This window comes from Parus major, chromosome 19, assembly GCF_001522545.3.
Source record: "Parus major isolate Abel chromosome 19, Parus_major1.1, whole genome shotgun sequence".
Lineage (NCBI taxonomy): Eukaryota > Metazoa > Chordata > Aves > Passeriformes > Paridae > Parus > Parus major.
This window is the reverse complement of record NC_031787.1, coordinates 5,607,672-5,623,872: the sequence shown is the minus strand read 5'-3', so window position 1 is coordinate 5,623,872 and position 16,201 is coordinate 5,607,672. Positions and strand designations below refer to the sequence as shown.

Here is a 16,201-nt window from a genome sequence, read left to right as displayed (position 1 = left end):
CTGCCACCACCTGCACCCACCTGCACTCCCTGCCTGCTCCTGCCCACGCTGCCACCACCTGCACCCACCTGCATTCCCTGCCTGCTCCTGCACCCACCTGCATTCCCTGCCTGCTCCTGCCCACGCTGCCTTCACACCTGGAAGCAATCCCTGCTCCTTGCCTGGGGTCCTTAGGGCCACCAGGGCAGGGGGCAGGTAGGGATCTGGCATCATCAGGATGTGTTCCCTCTCCTGTTCCTGCTGTGGAGGCTGGGAGTAGTTCAGGGGGCTGGAGGCTGTGGGACAGGGAGGCTGTGGATGGGGGAACGTGGTGTCAGCTGCCTGACAGCTCATTCATCACAGCTGCTGGCCCTGGCCACGGGGGCAAAGCCAGATTGGATTTTAAATTAGAAAATAAACCTAGAATCTTGTGAGGCCCAGCCCCTGCCCTCACCCTGTGCCAGGCACTTGCCTGTCTGCACCTCCCTCCTGCCCCATCCTACAGATGGGGAAACTGAGGCACGGCTCCTGGGGCCACCGAGGGCCCTGCCCTGTCCCCTCCCTGAGCTGGCCACTCTGTTATTGCTTTCTTGGCGGGCAGCATTGATCGGTGCTCCCTGGGCGGCCGCGTGCCGCCTTATTTATTTATTTGTGACAGCAGGCAGCATCGATTCCCGCCACGGGGGCCTCCGCCCGCCACAGTCGGATTAGTCTCTGGCATCTCCTGGCTGCTGTTAATAAACTTCCACCCAAAAAAGCCAATGGGAGGGATTAGGATCCTGTCCCTGCTGTGACCGTGGCCAGCATGACGAGGGACCCCAACAGGCACATGGCTACTGGGGACTTGACAGTCCCTTTGCCCACCCCGAGTTCAGCGGGGTGGCTGCTGGGTGCCAGGGCACAGAGGGGCGGCCAGTCCCACGTCAGCAGTCCCTGGTCACCTTGGGGACATGGGAGGGACATAGCTGTGGCACTGGAGATAAGCTGCTTAAAGACATCTGTGGAGGTGGAGGATCTAATACCGTGGGGTTCACAGGGCTTGAGTGTCAGCAGCTGGGCACTTGCTGCTTCCTCATGGTGTCCTGAGCATCCCCAGAGGGTCAAGAGTATCCCCAGTCCCAAGCATCCCCTGGTACCAAGAGCATTCTGTGGCACACAGAGCCCAGGTGTGGATATTAAATGCAAAAAGCAAGCAGGGAACAGAGCCTGTGTGAAACTAAGTCACACAGGCTTCTCATTCTGGCCTGAGAAAGCATGAGAAAGAATCCAAACAGTCCTTGGTAAAGGACAACAATCTTGGCAGGTGTTGTTTAGGATTTACTTGCAAGAAACAGTCAAGGGGTGGTGTTCCACTTAACCAATGATGGTGATAAGTTGCTTTAATGACCAGTGAGAGTTTTACCTCTTGGACCTTCTCCAAAAAGAAGATTAAGAATAATAAACTTTGCTGTCTTGGACAATGCAGCTAAGAGAGTCATGTCATGCTTCTCACCGTTCCTAATATAGTGTGACACCCAGGGCAGTGCCTGGTGCCAGGACACTGCCCAGCCCAGGGTGCTCAGATCCGGATGGGAACTGTTGTAGGATCCTTGCTGTGAGGCCTGGCCTTAGCCAGTAGCCTCCATGGGGATCACCGTGCCCCCCAGCACCCCGGGCAGGTGAGATGCTCATGGGCAGGAGTGTCCAGGGGGCTGGGTGGGCATCTCTAGCCCAGCCTTCACCACACTGGGCAGTGGTGGTGGTGCAGGGCCCAGCCCTGAACACTAATCCGCTATTAAAGCCTAACGGAGATTTTGGCGCCCTTCAGTATAAACTCATTAACTTTTATGTTCTAATAAATGGATCCTATTAAAACATAATTCTGGCCTTGCTGGGGGGCAAGCAGACCTCTTGGAGCTGGTGTGGGCAGGTGTCCCTGCTGTGCCGCTGTGCCCAGGGCATTACCATTGTCCCGGGGTGATGGCAGGGGGTGGTGGGGACAGAGGGTGGGTAGCAGCCGTGTGAGGAGCCTGCCGGCACCCAGCACCTCCCCACTAAGCTTCACACCCAAGATAATGTCTCTTAATTGTCCCTTAAAAGCAGCAGTCGCAGAGTAATTAATCTTCGCGGGGCCCTGCCCTGCTACGGATAGGGATAATTACCCGGTAATTGGGAGTATCGTGTCATCAGTGCTTGTGCACGGCGGCAAGATGTGCCCACACGCTACCGTGGCCTCGTGTCCCACACCAGGGGCTCAGAGGGATGCTGGGTGCCACCATGGCATCCCCTCTGCTGTGGCACTGAGCTGTGCCCAGCTGGAGAGGGAACAGTGCTGTGGCAGATCTAGGAGCGGGAGATGCCGGGTGACTCATTAGGGCTGATTAATTTCTCTTTTATTTTTGGTCTAAAGGCCGTAAGCTGCTGGGCTGGGCATGCTGGGGATTTGTTCAGAGACTAATGCCTGGGAGGAACGCGGGGCTGTGACAGGGGAATCCCTGTGGCTGTGGGTGGGAGAAGGGGGGAGCCTCGATGGGGTAGGGGGTTTCCTGCACACTCACACTGCTCAGGGACAGCCTGGCTGGAAAGAAGCTGAGCTCTCTGGCAGCCTGGAGAAGGGTCCAAATGTCCAGGCTCCCGTGACATTCCTGGCACAGCTGGTCATGGCAGTCATGGGAATCACCCGTGTGTCTGCACCCTGGGAAAATGCACTCCTGGGAGAACCTTGGCACAGGATGGCCACCTCTGTGGTGAAAGATAATCTGTGATCAGGGACACACAATCCCAGGGCTGTTCCCATCAGGGCTGGCTCACAGGAGGAGTGGGCACCCCTTCATGTGGTACAAGCTGGCAATGTGCATTAATTAGCCACAGCTTAATTGCCAGGGCTGCCCCAGTGAGGGGTATGCTGGGGAGAGGGTGTCACAGACCCACTGCATGTGGCTGATGCTCTTGTTTGCCGTCCTGGTTTTGGGGGAATATTGGTGTGCAGGGAAGCGTTAGGCCTTGGAGCAGCACTGGCCTGTGGTGCAGGGTTGGTCCATGGGAAGAGTTAGTCCTCAGAGCAGCACAGGTCTGTGGCACTGCACCAGCATCACTCCCCAGAGCTGCATCCATACCCGATACAGCATCAGTCTGTGTCCAAGCACTGCTCCCAGGTGCTGCTGAGGGCACAGTGTTGAAGCATCACTCCTTGGTGCATCACCTGTTCCCTCAGTCCCCAGCATCAGTCCACAGGTCCCCAGCATCCCACACTCTTTCCTCCTTCCAGGCTTCAACGGGCTGGCAAGGAAGACTGGGGAGAGCGCTGAGGTGGAGCCGACGGCAGTGCCCACGCCGGCGGAGCGGGAGGCAGAGGCTCGCTTTGTGAGCACGGCGCCCACGCTCAAGATCCTCAACCACCACCCGCTGCTGGAGGACCTGCTGCACGAAGCCTTCCTGAAGAAGGACTACCTGGCCCAGGCGCCATTCCTGCCTGCTGGCGCTGGTCCCCTCCTCCCTGCCAGTGCCCTCCAGCCGGCCCCCGGCCCCCCAGAACCCGAGCCCTCACCCCGTACCCCTGCCCTGCCCAGGCCCGCCTTCCCCACTGACCCCCTGACCACGCTTGCCGGGCACCCCGGGCCATGGGGGGAGACATGGGGGGCTGTGCCAGGTGTAGACCCCTCGTTGTCCCCCTCTGGGCTGCCAGAATCAAGCACTGCATCCCCCAGCCAGGCACCCACCACGGCCAGCACATCCCTGGCACCCCGCAATGGGACCATGGTGGTGCCTGGGGATGAGGAGGGGACCACTACCACCTCCACCATCACCACCACCACTGTCACCACACTGCAGGGGCCAGGTGAGCACCAGGGAGGGAGTCAGGTGGAGCTGAGGTGAAGTGGGGCTGAGCTGGGGTCTCCTCTGTCACCAGCTCCCTGCAACCGGACGCTGGCGGGTCCCGAGGGCTGGCTGGTGTCCCCAGAGCCAACCAGTGTCCCCTATGATGGCAGCTTGGACTGCACCTACACCATCTCTGTCTACCCTGGCTATGGTGTGGAGCTCAAGGTGAGCAGAGGGCTGAGGGTGGGCCAGGGTGCCAAGTGCCTGCAGACAAGTGTGGCATGTCCCCTACTCTGTGCAGGGTGCAGCAAACACATGGTCTTGTCCCTGTCCTTGTCCCTATTCCTGGGTCCCTAAGCTAAGAGAGCTGGCTCAGGGCATTGCCTCAGGCCCTGGCACAGGGATGTGGGTACATGAGTTGTTGGGATGCCCCAGGATGCTCTGTGCCCACCAGCTGCTGCGGCTGGCACCCATCACAAAGAAGTGCTGCACGATTTAATTAACAACACCCTGATGGAGAAGGTGTGAGCAGTCCCAGCAGGTGCCATGCTGTGCTGCAGGGCCAGGAACACCCAGCACCCATCTGCCAGGAGCTGATAGCAAATCCTGCTGTGCTGAGGCCTGTGCTGCTCCCATCAGTGGCACTTGGCTATGTGTCCCCATCTCTGCTGAAGCCACTGCAGGGCAGTGCCAGGGCTTGTGGAAAGCCAGCGGTGAGCCAGAGGCAGCACCTCCACCACCTCTCCCCGCTCCAGCCCACACTCACCAGTGCTGCTGTTCCTCAACATGCAGCACGGCTTAATTAGCATCATTAATAGCAAATTGTTCCAGAGGGCAAGGCTGGCTGTCTGCAAGGCTGCCGGTGCGGTGCTCTGCTGGCTGTGCTGTGGTGCTCTGGCAGAGCTGCTGGCTGGGCCCTGCTGTTCTTGGTGAGAGGGATGATTTATGGCACTGCTAACCATGTTTGAAAGGTGCTGCCCCACACAGACAAGCTCCAGTGGGCTATCGACCGCAGGGAAGCCACTCAAGGACCAGCTCTGAGCCAGGTACTGGGTGATGCTGCTGTGGTGACACTTGTGTCCCCGGCAGGTAGAGAACATCAGCCTGGCAGAAGGGGAGACACTGACGGTGGAGAGCGCAGGAGGCCTGGAGCCCAACCTCCTGGCCAACGAGTCCTTCCTGCGGCGGGGCCAGGTCATCCGCAGCCCAGCCAACCTCCTCACCCTCCGCTTCCAGAGCCCCCGGCCCCCCAGCCCTGGCTCCTACCACTTTCACTACCAAGGTATGGGGCTCAGACCCCTCTGTACCCTCTGGAAGCTTCCCTACCAGCGTGGTGCTAATTTGGGTCATGGCGATGCAGCTGGAGTTTATCTGTGTTTTAAGTGGGCACTGACTGGGTGAGGAACACTCATGGAAAGCTGATTGACCTTAGCAATTATTGATTAATTTAGCATAATTCTCAGCAGCCATAGGCACCGTGTCAGTCAAGCCCTGCCACACCCAGGCATTTCCAAGGGAGGCAGTTTCTGGGTTCTGGGGGGGTCCATTGTTCCTCAGCCTTGGTAACACCACCACCTGCCCCCAGCCTACCTGCTGAGCTGCCCCTTCCCAGCACGGCCGGCTTTTGGGGAGGTCTCGGTCAGCAGCCTTCACCCTGGTGGGGACGCCCATTTCCGCTGTTCCACGGGATACCAGCTGCAGGGCGCCCGCCGGCTCGTCTGCCGCAATGCCACCCGCCCCTTCTGGAGCGCCCACGAGCCCCTCTGTCTCGGTAAGCACCGGCACCATGGGGACACGGGACAGCTGGCATGGCACAGTCGCCTACTGACGGTCCCTCTCCCACAGCGGCATGTGGCGGGGTGGTCCAGAACGCCACAGTGGGACGCATTGTCTCGCCCGGCTTTCCTGGGAACTACAGCAACAACCTGACGTGCCACTGGCTGCTGGAAGCGCCAGATGGACATCGCCTGCACCTCCACTTCGAGAAGGTGTCACTGGCAGAGGATGATGACAGGTTTGGCTCTGGAGCAAACTGGGGGGGGGCTAGGAGTGTAGGGGCAGCCTGGGGCAGCCCCTCATGGGGTTCAAGGATGAGTGCTCTTGGCTATATCCAAGGATGGAATCACATCATTAATCACATTAATCACATCACATATTTAAGGATGGGTGTTGCGCGCCATGGCCAAGTGTGGCTACCTTTGGCCATTGGCCATGATCAAGGACAGGTGTTGTTTGCCATATTCAAGGAAGATAACCTCTGGCCATGCCCAAGGATGGTGCTGTTGGCAATGGCTGGGGTTGGAGGCTACCATCCATGTCCAAGCATGGCTGCAGTTGGCCATGGCCAGCATTGCACCTTGCCTTGCCTTGGCAGGCTCATCATCCGCAACGGCAACAACGTGGAGGCACCACCAGTGTACGACTCCTACGAGGTGGAGTACCTGCCCATTGAGGGGCTGCTCAGCACCGGACGCCACTTCTTCGTGGAGCTCACCACCGACAGCAGCGGGGCCGCTGCGGGCATGGCGCTGCGCTATGAGGGTATGGGGCCAAGGGTGTAGCGGGTGACCCAAACATCCCTGTACCCACCCAGCCCCTGCAGATCTTTGCCCCTGTGCCTGCAGCCTTTGAGCAGGGGCATTGCTACGAGCCCTTCGTCAAGTACGGGAACTTCACGGCCAGTGATCCCCGGTACCCCGTGGGCACCACGGTGGAGTTCAGCTGTGACCCTGGCTACACGCTGGAGCAGGGCTCCACCATCATCGAGTGTGTTGACCCCAGTGACCCGCAGTGGAATGAGACGGAACCAGCGTGCCGTGGTGGGTGCTGGTGCTGGAGGGTGCCGGGAGTTGCTGTGGATGGGGCATGAGAGATAGTGCAGCCATTGTGCTGTTGTGTGTAATGGGACTGAGGGATATGGTGGGTGCTGGATGTGGGATGCTGGAGTGGGTGCTGTGGTGGGTGCCCCATGGCAGTGCCAAGCCCATCACATGCCCACAGCGGTGTGCAGCGGGGAGCTGACGGACACAGCCGGAGTGGTGCTGTCGCCCAACTGGCCAGAGGCGTACGGCAAGGGCCAGGACTGCATCTGGGGGCTGCACGTGGAGGAGGACAAGCGCATCATGCTGGATGTCCGCGTGTGAGTGTTGGGATGGGCCGGGATGGGGATAGTGGGATGACAGATCTATGCACTCCCTGCCCTCATGATCCCCCTGCCCCAGGTTGCGGCTGGGCTCGGGGGACATGCTGACCTTCTATGATGGGGACGACCTGACTGCGCGCATCCTGGGCCAGTACACGGGCGCCCGTGGCCGCTTCAAGCTCTACGCATCCACTGCTGATGTCACCGTCCAGTTCCAGTCTGACCCTGGCGCCGGTGCCTTTGCCTATCGGCAGGGCTTTGTCATCCACTTCTCTGGTGAGGGCCATGGTGGGACAGTGTCCCTGGTGTCCACAGTGTCCCCACTGCCCTGCTCAGCCTTCCATGCCCACAGAGGTCCCCCGTAATGACACCTGTCCCGAGCTGCCGGACATTGCCAATGGCTGGAAAACGTCCTCACAGCCGGAGCTTCTCCATGGCACTGTGGTCACCTTCCATTGCTACCCTGGCTTCCAGCTGACCGGCACTGACCTCCTGATGTGTCACTGGGACCTGACGTGGAGCGGTGACCTGCCCTCCTGCGAGCGGGGTGAGTGCTGCCCACCAGTGACCCCCTGCCCTGGGGCGCGTCCCCAGCCACTGTCACCATCGGTCACTCCTGCCCGCAGTAACAACCTGCCGGGACCCTGGGGATGCTGAGCACAGCCGCAGGGTGGTCTCCAACCCTAAATTCCCGGTGGGAGCCACCGTGCAGTACGTCTGTGACAAGGGCTACGTCCTGGCGGGTGCTGGAACCCTGACCTGCCATGACCGTGCTGCGGGGGGACCCAAGTGGAGTGACCGCCTCCCCAAGTGCATCCGTGAGTTGGGCATCCCCTCCCCGGGCAAATCCCCCAAGCTGATGCCGAGTGCTGACGCCACGGTACCACTGCCTCGCAGCGGAGACGTACGAGCCCTGCCACAACCCTGGTGTGCCGGCGGGCGGGAGGCAGAACCCGGAGCGGCGGCTGTACCCGGCGGGAGCCACCCTACACTTCTCCTGCACCGCTGGCCGGGCGCTGCTGGGCGAGAGCAGCCTGCGCTGCCTGCCTGGGCACCCCTCACGCTGGAGCGGCTTCCCTCCCATCTGCAAGGCGGGTGAGATGACGGCTCCCCACTCCAGCACCTCACAGGCACCGCTCAGCACCCCACTTCTCACCCTTGGTGTTTTCTTTCTTCCACCACCTCCAGCCTCCTACGATGAGTTTTACAGCAACCGCAACCTGGATGGTAAGGGCGAGGGTGTTTTGGGGTGCCAGAGCGCAGAGGGGCACCCAGGGTGCAGCCGATGTGGGGTGTCCCCTGGGTGAGCCCCCACCTCTCCTGGACAGCTGTGGCCAAGGCCGTGCCCTCGGGGACAACGCTGGAGGGCACCAACGTTGCCATCGCTGTCTTCCTGCCTGTGCTGGTGGTGGCCCTGCTCATTGGGGGCATTTATCTCTACTTCTCCAAGTGAGTGGCCTGCTGGCCCTTATCACTCCATGGGACCCCACGGCCCCCCCCTGCCCACTCCAGCTGTCCTTTCCCCACAGGCTCCAGGGGAAGCCAGCCCTCCAGCTGCCCCTTGCTGGCTCCCACCCCTATGACCATATCACCGTGGAGTCGGCTTTTGACAATCCCACCTACGAGACAGGAGTAAGTACTGGCCCCCACACCCCCTCATTGGGCACCTTGGGGACCCTGCATTGCACGGGCCACCTGTGCCAGGGGCTGTGCATGGGCTGGGAAAGGTGTGGGATGGGGTTATGTGTTCTAGGAACCATGCATTAGATATGATATCCATCAGGAATAACACAGGGGATGGGACATGCATGCAGAGATCACCCATGGGTCTATCCAGAGACTGTTCACATGACGGACATCCAGTTAGGGACCACTCACAGGAACATCGATGCAGGGATTACATGTGGGGTGGGATACCCATCTAGGCACCACACATTAGGTCTGACAACCATCTAGGAACCACACACAGTATCTAGGATAAATATCCAAGCACCATGTACAGGATGGACACTGATCCAGGACCCATGTACGGGATGGACATGCATCCCCAGGGCCACCTGTAGTCTGGGATGTGCCCCCAGGTCCTTATGGGATGGGAGATGCTGCATCCCTGTCCCAGGCACCCCGTTGCACTGCCGAGTGTCCAACCCCTTGCAGTCTGTTTTCTTTGCAGGACACGAGGGAATATGAGGTGTCCATCTAGGTGTGGGCAGCGTGGAGCTGGGCATTGCAGCCACCCCTCCCAGGCCCCCCCGTGCCCACCAGCCCCCGGCACGGGCTGGGAACACCTCTCCCAAGGAGACTCAAGCCAAACGCTTGGCAGGACCCACCTGGGCACTGGCAACCCCCCTGCCACCCCCAATCCACCCGGACCCCCTTGGGGTCTCCCCGAGCCCCACTGTCACCCAGCCTCCTGCACTGGGCTCACGAGAGGCTGAGCCAGTGGGGGTCCCTGGACCCCATCCTGCCTCCCCGGCCCCCGAGCCAGCAAAGCTCCCTGGATCCCACCCTGCCCTTTGGGCTCCATCCTTCGCCCCAGTCCCCCGCAGGGGAAAAACAGCAGCCCCCACTGTCCCTGCGACGGAGGAGTGACACAGGCAGGGGGAGCAGCGCTGTGGGGACCCCAGGTAAGGACAGGGCTCTCCAGGGCTGCAGCGGGAAGGGGACAAAGCCCCGGGGGGTGGGCGAGGGGCTTGGGTGGCCAGGTGGGTGCCCCCCCCGCCCTCGCTCCCCCACCCAGCACAGGGCTGGTCCCCCCGCAACCCTGTGTCTCCCACCGCCGCCACGCAGGGACGTGTCCCACCCGTGCCCCCAGCATGCTGCGTGTCCCCCCGGCCCCCGCTTGCTTCGCTCTCCCCGGGGGGGTGCCCTCCGCCACCAGCGTGTCCCCCCCGCGCGTCCCGGCACCCCAGCGCGGCCAGACCCGGAGTGACGGGGTGGGCAGGGGCACGGGACATGGCTGTTCTCCCCGCACCGCCGCGTCCCGCCCGGGCTGGTGACCCCGGTCCCCGCCGCCCCCTCGATCTGGAGGGGATACCGGCCCCCTCCCCATCTTTTGGTTGTTTCATTAATAAAAACTGGTGTTTTAGAAGAAGCGATGGCGTCTTCCTCAGCGGGACCGCGGAGCTTGGAGTGGGGATACACGCACACACACAGCCCCAGGGTGGACCTTGAGCCCACCTCACAGCTCCCCCCATGGCATCCCGACCCCCACGCCCTCTCCTTCCGTGCTCTCCGGGGGTCACTGCCGCTTTAAGAGGCGTGGCCTCTACCGGGATGACGTCACAAGCAGAGATTGCGCCCCCGCCACTCTTGCGCGCCACGCGCTGAGCGCCCCCTGCCGACGTGAGCGTGCCCCGCCGCCCCGCCCCGCGTCCTTGCGTCACTGACGTCCCCGCTACCCCGCCTGCTCCCTGGAACGTGACGACCGCTACGCGCCTGCGCGGGAAGAGGGCGGAGAATGGGCGAAGCCAAGCTGAGCAGGGGCGGGGCGGGGCGGAGCCGCGCGGGGCGGTGTTTCGCGCACGCGCAGCGGCTCCGCGTGCGTCCCGCCGCCCCCGCCGCCGCCGCCGCCGCCGCCGCGCCAGGTCCGGGCGCGGGAGGCGGCGCGGAGCGCGCATGCGCACGAGGCGGGCGGGGCGGGGGCGCGGAGTGCGCGTGCGCGCGGGGCCCGGAGCGTCGGCGCCGCCTGTGCGCGGGGCGTGCGCGGTGCGTGAGCGGCCGCGGCGGGCGCGGGGCCGCCGCCCCCTCCCTCCCTCACCCACTCACCCCCTGCGCGGCAATGGCAGCGGGCGTCGGGCCCCCCGTGGCCGCCCCCGGGCAAGGCTGGAGGAGGAGGAGGACGACGCGCAAGCCGCAGCGGCCCGTGGGATAGGCCCCGCCGCCCGCTCGCCCCCGCCGCGCCGCGCCCCCCCACCCCGCCGCCTCGACGCGGAGCCGTCGCTGAGGGGCCGCCGCACGTCCCCGCCTCGCTCCCTCTCGACGGGGGGGGCTCTCGGGGCCGCTCCTGGGCTGGATGAATGTGGGAGAAGATGGAGACCAAGACGATCGTCTACGACCTGGACACCTCCGGGGGGCTGATGGAGGTGAGGCCCGGGACGCGGCGGGGGGGGGCCGGACCGGGGAGGCAGTGGGGCTGCAAGATGGCGAGGGAACCCCCCCAGCCCGGAGCCCCGTGGCCTTACAAGGAAGTGCGGAGGGACGGAGGCAGCTCGCCCGGCCCCCGGAGAGGCCTTGCCGGACACGGGGCGGGCGGGGCGGGCTCGGCCGGGGCTCTGTCCCCGCTCCGGTCCCGTCCCGGAGGGCTTAGGGCCGCTGTCCCCCCGGCGGGCACGGGGAGAAGCGCTCTGGGTCAGGGTCCGTGCAGCCCCTCAGAGCCCGCTCTGTCTGTGTGTGCATGTGCAGCAAATCCAGGCCCTCCTGGCTCCCCCCAAGAGCGAAGATGGGGAGAAGAAGAGCAGGAGGCCCGAGAAGGAGCCCAGGCGAAGTGGCAGGGCCACTAACCACGATAGCTGCGATAGCTGCAAGGAAGGAGGGGATCTGCTGTGCTGCGATCACTGCCCCGCCGCTTTCCACCTCCAGTGCTGGTAAGGCTTGGCGCTCTCTCCCTCCGGATCTGCCCAGAGCACCTTCCCTCCGGCCGCTCCCGCTTCCCGTTAGGTCCCGGGGAGGAGAGGGGGGGACGTGAGGCCGGCTAGAGCAGACAGGAACAAAAAGGAGGTGTAAACCCCACTCTGGTCCGTCCCTCCTGAGACTAATCCACAGCGGCCGAGGTGAATCCTCCCCTGCCTGCTTTCTGGAGGGTTGGGGGTCCACCCTCCTCCTTTCTTTTTGTGCTGAGCAGCGGGCGAGAGGCCTGGAGGAGGAGCGAGGCCGCTGGCTGCGTGGCCTGGCTGCCTTGGTGCTGCCCCTGCCCGGCCTTCTGCCCCCCCGCCCCCAGCGGGGAACTTCCCCACCTCACCCCTCTCCAAGGGTGCCTGGCTTGGGGGGGACCCTCCGGAGGGCCCTGGCTGGAGAGAGGGAAGCCCTGGTGGCGTCTCTGCACCAGGCCTGACGTTCCCAGCGCTTCCGTGCTGCTGCAGCTGCTGGGAATAATGGAGGTTGCTGTCTCTGTGTCTCCCTGCCTCACTGTTTACAATATGGCGACCTTCCTTTAAATTATATTTTTATTCTCAGCGCCATTTTGGCTGCATATATGACTTCCAAACCCTCGCAGTGCTCCCTATAGTATCTCAAACATGAAAATACCTTCCCCATGGAAATCCAGGCCTCCAGACTTTAATGTTGGCTCGGTTTATTCCTTTCCCTCCTTTTTTCCCTTCCTCCTTGCTCTTCCGACCTGCTTGTCTCATCCATGGGGTGTCTGCCGTGAACTGGAGGGCTGTTGGGTGCTCTTGCTGGGAGTTGTGTGGCTTTGTTCATGAAGGCAGAGCTTGCTGCATGCAAATCTGGCTACCGGCTGGGAATCGAGATGCGTGTGGAAGCGGTGGCAGAGCTCGAGGTGCTGGAGGCTGAAGCAGGATGGGCTCTTGGCTGCCTTCCCTCACAGCTTCCCAAGCTTTCCCAGCACAAAGCGACACCACGCCAAAAGCGCCTCAACTTTCCACCCCAAAGTTTTTCCCTTTTCTGCACCCGGAGCTTGGATGCATCTGAGGCCGCTTTGCCAAAATCCCCCCTTTCAGCAGTTGACATAGGCGGGGGGTTTGTGTTAAATTAGCACAGCCAGAGTGGATAATGGAGTGGAGGAGGGAGTGGGGCAAGTCAAACAGCTGGAGCTTAGGAGTACAGAGTATTCTTCCTTAGGGGAGATTTTTTAACCACATTCCTTTCTCTCTTTCATGCTTTGGAGCTTTGTTTGCCACCCTGTTACAGCTGTCTTCTCTGCGCTTTTTTCCCCTCCCTCTGTTGTTTTTTGGGGTTTTTTTGCTTTTTTCTGATTTTCATTTGCTCGCTGGCTCTTCTGCATTTGTATGCTAATTGAGGGTCTCGGAATACTTATTAAACTGTTTGCTGGTAGCAGGGAAGCTGAGTGTGTGGTCACAGTTCTGTAAGGGAGTGTCCCGTTAGCAGCGTGTAGCCAGGCAAACCCGACAATGCTATAGCATGCAGCCATGACATCATCCCTCCTACCCTGAGGAAGTGCTACTGGTGGTAGTGCAGATCCTCTAATATTTACTAGGAGGATAGTAATTATCATTATTTTTCATCCAGTGTCCTTGATGAGCTTTAATTTAAGGATGGTTTTTTCCTTCTGCCGGGTGTAGTTGCTTTCGGATGCAGCCGAACACATCCTGAGCATTCTCTTAGTGAGGCTGGAGTGATGGCTAAAACTTCACATTTTGGAATGGAAGAGCTGTGCCTAAGGCTGTAGAGTGTCCTAGTTGACTCTGAATCCTGGTTAAGTCTGACCACAAATCAGACTGCTTTGTGCATGCCTAAATTTCATGGCTTAATTTGGCGATGTTTGTGTAGTTGTGAGTGGGAAACAACCAGGTAATTCAGATACCTCTAAAGCCTTCACTGTACCTGAGTTAGTTGCATTATAACTGTATAAAAAATTTATATGAAAATATTATGTATAAAATATATGTATCTTTTGCTAACTAGTCACTCTTCAGAAAAGAAATGAAAAAGCAATTCTAAATACTCTGTTTCACTCCATTTGTCGCCTCTTCTGCCATTTCTCAAGCGTTCCCTTTGACAGTATCCCAGAACCTGCTGAGGGAGGTGGCACAGTGTGGAAAGGCTTTGTCTAAAGGCCTCCAGCTTGGGCCTGGTTCTGCCTCCTTCCTCCTGGACCTTTGCTGGGCCCTTGGCTGTGGCCTTCAGGTGACCTAGGTTGTGTCAAAGGGATGCTCAGGTTTTGTTTTCATGTGTCTTCCCATTACCTCCTACATTTTGCTTAAAGTAAACTTCCAGTCTGGAAATAAACTTAGGCATAAAGACAGCACTTGCAGCTTCCTTTCTGCCTCCTTTTTTTATTTAAAGAATAGCAGCTGTAATGCAAGGCTTGGTTTAAGTCACTTGAATAGCACCACTGGGGCCCCTAACGGATTTGTGTCGACAGCTTACCTGTTCTCTGAATATTTATTGTGAGCTTTAGTACCAGGTATTATCATTTAATTATGCATGCATTTATATATGATTAATTAATCATATTCGCTTTAGTACCTTTTATTATCAGGATAGCATAACAAAAATTAAAAAGTAGCTTTTAATTGGTGTACGGTTTGTGATCAGTTGATTACAGCTGTATGGGAGAGGCCATATTATAAAAGAAAGTATTTTCAGGGGTATGATTGGCACAGGTCATGCAGTCAGCTGGAGACAAACCCAGCTCAGCTTCCCAGGAACTCATGTTGCTCCTTCCTGTGTAGAGAAGGTTCTTCTGTATCAAGTTGTTTAATTCTCTAGTGAGAAAGTTGGCTTTGCTATGTAAGTGTGTGACCCTCAAACTTCAGCAGTTTGCCTTAACTTCAGTTGAGCACTTAAACCCGTTGTCCTCCGTGGAAAACAGAAGGCACCTGGCCAAAACTCACAAAACTTTCCGAGTCTGATAGTATTACACATCTGAGGTGGTAAATAACAAGTTTGTTGATACACCGTGGAATGACTGCTCTCCTGAATTAATGTGGGTGGAAGTGACTTCCCAATTCATCTGTTGGGGTGTCATCTCTTCCCACAACTCGGTTTTGGAGTCACTAGTTCAGTGTAAAGCTGCTATGGGTGCTCTGAGAGGCCATGGGTGCGGAGGATTCCAGCCCAGCTGCAGATAAAGTGGCCTGGTGGGAGGGATACAGGCAAGTGTGAAATCCCTGCCAGATACTTAGTTTCAACATACTCGGATTAATGTCACAGTCAGGTGACTCTCTTCAGGTTTGAATTTACAGAGAGAGTTTTTTTGGGTCCCTAGTAATTCTTGAAAACAGGATGTGGGATTTTTAGCTCTGAAGTTGGTGTTTGGTTCTGCAGAGTGCATTTCCATCCTGATGTTCTGCCTTAGCCCAGGCCCCCGGGTATGGTGCATGCTCCTTCTTTACATGATTGAAAACCAATTTTCCAGTGCTACTTCTTTTCTATTTATATCCTCCTCCTGGCAATGTGATTGTTAGAATTCCCTGTGTTTTCTTGATCTTGTAGTAAACTTGATTCATATTGAAGCGGGTTTGCAAAGTGACTGATGCTGCAAATTCATTACTAAGGATTAGAAAGATCCCCGGGAGAGGAAAAGTTTAGTTAACAAGCTGGGGGAGGGGAGTGACAACAGGAGGGAAAACCAACACAGAACAGTTTTGTGTTTGTTTTTTTTTTCTCTCTCTTTTTGTTTTTTTAAAAAGTCTCCCTGCCTGAGTTTCTGGTTGGAGGAGCCCAAAAGCACAAACCTCACTGAATGCTGTGGTTCAAGTCCCTCTTGTAAGAACTCATGCTGCTGGCTGTACAGCTCTGCTGGCATGGCAGAGTGACCTCAGTCTCTTAAAGCTGACCAGTTATGTAAATGACAGTACCAGTTTTGTGGCACTACCCAGCAAAACGGTGCTGTGCTGGGAGAAGCATGTTGTGTCCCTACTGGGGCCTGCTACCTCCACCAAACTTTTTGCAACACCTCCTTGTGTTTATATTTGCAGTGTTTGGCTCTATTAAACTCAAATTTTGCAGTCTTCATCCAAGTGCTGGTGTTGAAGAGCAGAAGTAACAGCTGCAGAGTGCAGCAGAGGAAACTAAACTAGAGTTGGTGTTTTCTATGAGTCACATTGTTTTAGTGCTTCGAGCAAAGAATGGAAAAAAGTTGTGTTTGGCTGGTAGGACATCAATAACTCTCCACCTTATTCAGTCTAAAATGCCCTGCTTTATCTTTGGCATTTGTTCTAGCTTTGGGTTTTTACATTAATATGCAGTCTGTGAGGGGAGCAAAACAATGGCCAGTCTATTGTCTGAGTTAATCCTTCCCTTAATGGTCATCTTGAGCTGCCTCCTGTAGTTCAGGTGCCCATTAGAATGGTCTGAGGCATCTCCTGCTGCAAGGAGTAGCAGGATATCCAGGAAGGTGCTGGAGAGGGAAACTTCCTACCTAATTCTCCTAATTCCTCCTATTCTAGGAGCAGAATTTCAGAACATTGAATACATCACAGCTTCAAAACATCGCTTGTTTTAAGTGCAGAAAGTTTTTATTGTGAGGCTTTCTGTTTGTTTGGGGTTTTTTTAACAATAAATGACTGGCAAACCCCTACTTTAATATTTATGTAATTGCATATTGTAAGTTAGAGTAAGCTGTTCCGTTCCCAA

The 16,201-nt window shown here is 58.1% G+C and overlaps 2 protein-coding genes across 6 annotated transcripts in view; both read left to right on the top strand.

Annotated features, from left to right (window-relative positions):
* SEZ6 (seizure related 6 homolog) overlaps nucleotides 1-10,013 on the top strand; it is a 15,059-nt gene extending 5,046 nt beyond the window's left edge. For 2 of the 3 annotated variants that reach the window (XM_015646783.3, XM_015646781.2), the window contains exons 2-17: nucleotides 3,227-3,796; nucleotides 3,869-4,002; nucleotides 4,867-5,059; nucleotides 5,363-5,548; nucleotides 5,623-5,791; nucleotides 6,152-6,318; nucleotides 6,402-6,596; nucleotides 6,778-6,916; nucleotides 6,999-7,195; nucleotides 7,272-7,466; nucleotides 7,546-7,737; nucleotides 7,817-8,014; nucleotides 8,108-8,146; nucleotides 8,248-8,368; nucleotides 8,449-8,551; nucleotides 9,077-10,013. In XM_015646783.3, coding sequence (XP_015502269.1) covers nucleotides 3,227-3,796; nucleotides 3,869-4,002; nucleotides 4,867-5,059; nucleotides 5,363-5,548; nucleotides 5,623-5,791; nucleotides 6,152-6,318; nucleotides 6,402-6,596; nucleotides 6,778-6,916; nucleotides 6,999-7,195; nucleotides 7,272-7,466; nucleotides 7,546-7,737; nucleotides 7,817-8,014; nucleotides 8,108-8,146; nucleotides 8,248-8,368; nucleotides 8,449-8,551; nucleotides 9,077-9,109 — 2,831 coding nt within the window. In that variant the 3' untranslated portion in view covers nucleotides 9,110-10,013. The remainder of the gene's footprint in view (nucleotides 1-3,226; nucleotides 3,797-3,868; nucleotides 4,003-4,866; nucleotides 5,060-5,362; nucleotides 5,549-5,622; nucleotides 5,792-6,151; nucleotides 6,319-6,401; nucleotides 6,597-6,777; nucleotides 6,917-6,998; nucleotides 7,196-7,271; nucleotides 7,467-7,545; nucleotides 7,738-7,816; nucleotides 8,015-8,107; nucleotides 8,147-8,247; nucleotides 8,369-8,448; nucleotides 8,552-9,076) is intronic. The other variant, XM_015646782.2, reaches the window with a different exon arrangement.
* A 653-nt stretch (nucleotides 10,014-10,666) lies between these two features.
* Nucleotides 10,667-16,201, top strand: part of PHF12 (PHD finger protein 12) — a 32,379-nt gene continuing 26,844 nt past the window's right edge. Inside the window, exons 1-2 of one of the 3 annotated variants that reach the window (XM_033518827.1) lie at nucleotides 10,667-11,004; nucleotides 11,324-11,505. In XM_033518827.1, the coding sequence (XP_033374718.1) occupies nucleotides 11,361-11,505 (145 nt within the window). In that variant the 5' untranslated portion in view covers nucleotides 10,667-11,004; nucleotides 11,324-11,360. The remainder of the gene's footprint in view (nucleotides 11,005-11,323; nucleotides 11,506-16,201) is intronic. The other 2 variants (XM_015646706.3, XM_015646707.3) reach the window with 2 other exon arrangements.